We start from the raw sequence: 5,524 nt of genomic DNA on the forward strand, positions 1-5,524 counted from the left end.
CACCAAGGGTGCTGCTTCGGGTGAGGCATCACCTGAAATGTTGATAAATTCAATGGACCTTAGAGGAATCGGAAAAACAACATCGTCTTCCCTACTTGTGTTCGGGGTCAGAATAACAGTTCCTTCCTCAGCTGTAGACGAGGGCAGAATGGTAGTTTCTTCCTCGGGAACAGAGGCTACGAAGGGGCTCATACCAACCCTTCGAATAATAATATCGGGCTCGGATTCATCCCTCGGGGTCCGAACTTCGCTCTTCGACCTTTTCTTTTGTTTCTGTCCTTTGGCCGAGGGTTTCTTTTTCCTCTTTTCGGCGGCTACAATAACCCGGGATGATCCTGCCGTATCAGATCCGGATGCCGGTGTGGGAAGCTCAGCCGTAGGTTCGGGCCGTGGCTCCACAGAGCCCTTGGGCAAGCCTGAATATCAAAAGAGTTATAGAAAGACAAGGCAAAACGGGAGGGAGCAATAAGTACCGGATCAAGGGGAAGATTACTATGATTCTGGCTACGGGACAGGTCTCCCCATATCCCTTCAGTGTGAAGGTGTTGGCTGATGATTGCCTCAACCCACTCATTAAGGTTCCGGACAGCGTGGGGTATCCATACCTCGGTTAAAAAAAAAATTACATATGCATGTAAGAGAGCAAATTTGGACAAAGTATAGAGGAAAGACAACTATAGAGGGAAGACGACTGAGAAACTTACGACTATTATTCCACTTTTCCGGAAAGAGCATATAATCAGCCGGAATGATGTATGCGGTCCTTAACCGGACATAATGTTCCAACCATCCTCGATCTCTATCCTCGGCGAGTTTGGAAAGAATCGGGTTCCCACCTCATTTGGCGACCTTTATCACGCCTCCTCGGAAGATCCTGGGGCTATACAATCGGATGAAGTGTGCCAACGTGATTTCCTTGTTGGCATTATTAGACAATAGACGGAGGCAGGCCACGATCCTCTAGATGATTGGCTCGATTTGGGCTAAGCATACACTGTACGTCCGGCACATCTCGAGAATAATCGAATCAATTGAGGGATCGAGTTTGAGCATGAACGGGTACGTGTAAACGTACATGAACCCTTCTTTGTAGTCGGTAATGGACTCATCGGGGCCGGGGGCAAACACTTGAACCGGATGCTTATCCCATCCACAATTGGCTCGGACCCGAGGGAGGAGATCCTCTATAATTGACGAAGGGTACCACCTCACGTCAAAACCCCTATCCGCGATTTGTACCGGTTTACGGCAAACTCGTGATTGTAGTTGGGTTTGGATGGTATTATGTCTAGGGCGGTCGGTTCCACAAAGGTTTTGCCTTTGGGTTTAGAAGTAGGCTCGGCGCCTGGGGAAGAAACCGAGGGAACATCCTGGGAAGCAGAATCAGTGTTGGCTGACATTTTAAAGATGAAAGAGTTGGTATGAAGATTTGAAGATGCAGATGAAAGTTTCAAGACAAGAACGAAATAACGAAAGAGGAAGATTAGAAGGATTGGAGACTCGGTTTGAACTTTGTTGCAGAAAACGTTGAAGATTCAAAGCAAGTAAGGAAGTTAACGAAAAAGCTTATGATCAAAGAGGTAAGAAGTAAAAAGTAGAGAGTGAGAAGTGAAAATGTAAAGTGAAAAATGAGCAACTTTGGCCCTTATATAGACGGTACACTGTGGCGGTTACAGAGGACGACCAATCGAGAGACGACACGTGTCCCAGAATTAATGGGACATGACTTGAAGCGACGTGGGTTAAGGAAATTCCCGAGGCCGGCCACTCGGGGCGAGACACGTGGCTGAAGTTAGAAGGACGTGACATAACGGTTCCCGCCTAATTTGAAGATAAGAACGAGCTTGTGGAACCACCGGTTTTGGGACTTATCCACTTCCCGTCGCTCCGATAAAGCTACGATCCGGAAAGTGTGGACTATCTGTATACGGTAAAAATTGGGTCGATGTGTGACCGGTGAGACCGGAGCTAAGGATAAGTCCAAATGAGCACGAGCGTGTTCGATCTTTTTCACACCAGGGTTTCGTACCGGATGTAATGGACCTGAGACAAGAAAAGTGTGCCCGTTGGTCCGGATACGCCGAGCCCAAATCAACGTGTCCGTTGGTCCGAATAGACCGAGCCTGAATCAACGTGTCCGTTAGTCCGGATAACCGGTTGTAAGGTTTCCAGGCGTCAGAAAACCATTCTGCCATTTGCACTGACGATCGTAGACGATCGTACGGGTGTCAGACCGTACAGTCATACTTTATCTTTTTAAGGTTTCTCTATTCAAAAAGGCTTTTTGTGTTGCATTCATGGCCCACAAGGCATACCTATAAATAATGGACATTCCTCCCCCCTTTTCGAGGTTACCTTCTTTTTTCCATATCTCAACATTGTAATAGTCAAATAGATAAAGCTCTCTCTCAAAAGGATAATTGTCCGGATCTCCTGGTGTTCTTCATTAGTTTGCTTATCCTTCCAATATTACTTAATGTATTTGGCATAAATCAATCACCATTACACGCATATACGCGCGCACACACACACACACACACACACACACACACATATATATATATATATATATATATATATATATATATCACAAGCACCTATTGAGAAAATACTCAAAATACCCCCCAACGTTTGACCAAAATCCCAACTACACACCTAACCTTTGTGTTGGTCCTATTACCCCCTGGACAAATTTTTTCAGTATCAAAATGCCCCTTTTTTGCTGATGTGGCAGTCCAATATGACAACTCCCAATTATTAACAGGCGCTTGTCCACACGCGCTTGGCGTACGTGCCACATCTTTAATTTCCCCCATTTTTTATTAATTTCCCCCCTTCCTCCATCCATCTACTCTTCTTCTTCTTAAAAAAAAAATATCTCAATTTTCCATACTCCATTTTCAGTATGAGGATCCGAAAATCCATACCCAATTCTCCTTCATCTTCACCAACATCATCATCATCTTCATTAGGAGTTGAAAAAAAAAATCACACCAATTTCCTCAAATCTGATCCAAACAAACCCAAATGTGAAAGGAAGCTTCCTAACACCAAGTAGAACAAAATTCATCCATTAATTTGATCAAACAATCAAGAATTTAAAGAAACCCACTTGGTGTTCTTCATAGCTTTCTCCAAATTCCTAGCAATGGAGTTTAATTTTCTCCCCAAATCAACTCAAAGAATTAGTACTTAAACAACTCCAACCAAGCAACAAGTAGCAACTCCAAACAAGCAACTTCCAATCAGATTTTCTTTAACAAGATTAGATTTTTCAACCTTGTTTTTTTTTTCCAGATTTTTCGTTTTTTTTTTCTTCAGATTTTTTTTTTTTTGAATTTGATTTGGGAAAACAGTGATTATAAGAATAATCACTATCCTAGCTCTAAATTTATCTATGTGAAGACAAAGCCTAAAAGCAAGAGACTTCAAAGATCTACTAAGATTTGTGAGGAATTTGGGTCTTGAATTGAGTTTTTGTTTATTTTATGAGATCTTAGATGATCTTTTCTTTTAGTGGTATTAATTTGCTATATAGTACTTTTTCGTGGGGGTATTATTTTTTATGTTTTATGAATTTATAATGGGTATTATTTTGACAAAAAAAATGGAGATGGGTATTAAATAGGATGAAGAAGAAGATGAAGTAGCCTAAAAATGGAGGGAATTTAAATTAATCTATGTGGCAGCTTAGTTGGCGCTCCAAAACACGTCAGATGCTGTTTTTTAAAGGCTATAACGCGCCACTGAGCGGTGCATTCACGCTCTTGTCCACATCAGCAAAAAAGGGGCATTTTGATACTAAAAAAATTTGTCCAGGGAGGTAATAGGACCAACGCAAAGATTAGGTGTGTAGTTGAGATTTTGGTCAAACGTTGGGGGGTATTTTGAGTATTTTCTCAGCACCTATTTATATAAATATAGCTACAAACAAGTCCCTTGGCACTTCACGCTAAACTAATAGATTAAAGTTCATCGACATATCCTATACCCCACTTATAAATTTAATTGTTACCGAAATTCGGGGTAAACAGATTCTATTTATGGCTCTAAAGAATTTGTCAAGTCAATATTGAACAAGTAAAAATGGATGTAGGGAGTAATAACCATTGAAACCAAAAACTGCATGATCGGAAACGCAAAATAAAAACTAGTAATACTAAATTTTCATTGAATTATTTATACTAAGGAAAAACAGAATGAGATTTGGAAAAGAATTATTATGAGTTTTTCACATGTCCTTGGGAGGTGCAAGTCGTAGATGAAGATCAACCTCCGTTCCATTATTTATACCATCTGGATTTTGAACGGCCACAATGTGTTGTGGACGTACCATCTGAAATCTAAGTGGAACACCTGAAAGTACCTGCGACCTGAACCGTGCCCCATGATAATTAATCAACGCTCTAGATCTTGCCGCGTGTGGATTGATCAACGGCCTGATCAAACGTTGTTGATGATGATCACCAATTAAGTGTGCTCGTCTTGTTCTCTGTCTTTCCTTTTTGTGTGCATTTTGGTGGCCCCCTAATGCTTGAGAATTTGCAAATTCTCTATGGCAATATTGACACTCGAATCTCTTCCCCTCGACGTCATGCGATGGTGGCGGTGGTGATGGTGGTGGAAGCGGGGTTGTTTTGTTATATTCCGTCACCGGAAAACCAAATAGCATTAATTGTCTTGGTGATGATGAAGACAAGCTACTATGGACTGAGCTTTCTCCCATATTTTTTTAGCTTATTATGTGACAAGCTGCTAGTGAAAATAATGTCCCAGTTGTCTTGTATTTATAGAAGATGAAACATGATGTAATGTATTCTCATTGATACTTTATAATTTGACCATACATTCTTGGGACCAAAGGATGTTCACTTTTTTTGTTTTATTGTTACTGTTGCATCATCTCATTTCACTTTTCGATTTAAAACTGTAGTAGAGTTGTTAAATAATTTTTTTTAAAAAAATACTATTTCGGTACCTTTTAAATGCCTTTTTGGCCAAATACAGTTGGTAAAACCTAGGTACTCCCTCTGGTCACTTGTCACACGTTTCGATTTTAGAAAGTTAAATTACATAAAATTTGATCAACATTTTAAGATGTATTTTTTCTATCATATTAATATGAGAAGAGTTGTTAATGGAGGAGTAATGGTTTGACAAAATGCAGTTGACGAGGCTGTAAACAATTCTAGAAGTAGGAAACCATATCGGGCCGAAATTTATAACAGAATGGTTCTAGCATACTGTGTATATCATATTTGGCAGGAGAGGAATGCAAGACCTTTCAAGAGGCAGGCCTCCGGAGCAAATCACCAGGCAGATTGTTCAAGAGGTTCATTGTAGAGCACAAGCAAAGAAACTAGCAGCGCAGCTGCAACTTCTTAATTTCTATTCTTAGTTCTGCTTAGGTGTTTTTAGATGCTAGATAGTAGTTTGTTTATTTGTTTGCAAGTTTGCAAGTTTGGAGCTTATGTCCAAACTGCACGATTTTTATTTGAGCTTGTACGTTTCACTTTTGGTAATA

General features: G+C 40.6%; 1 protein-coding gene across 1 annotated transcript; it reads right to left on the minus strand.

Annotated features, from left to right (window-relative positions):
• Positions 1–4,117: 4,117 nt before the first annotated feature.
• On the minus strand, positions 4,118–4,849 carry LOC132621049 (uncharacterized). The gene has a single exon (XM_060335192.1). The coding sequence runs from the start codon at positions 4,724–4,726 to the stop codon at positions 4,232–4,234; it is 495 nt and encodes a 164-aa protein (XP_060191175.1). The 5' UTR covers positions 4,727–4,849; the 3' UTR covers positions 4,118–4,231.
• Positions 4,850–5,524: the final 675 nt, after the last annotated feature.

This window comes from Lycium barbarum, chromosome 2, assembly GCF_019175385.1.
Source record: "Lycium barbarum isolate Lr01 chromosome 2, ASM1917538v2, whole genome shotgun sequence".
NCBI lineage: Eukaryota > Viridiplantae > Streptophyta > Magnoliopsida > Solanales > Solanaceae > Lycium > Lycium barbarum.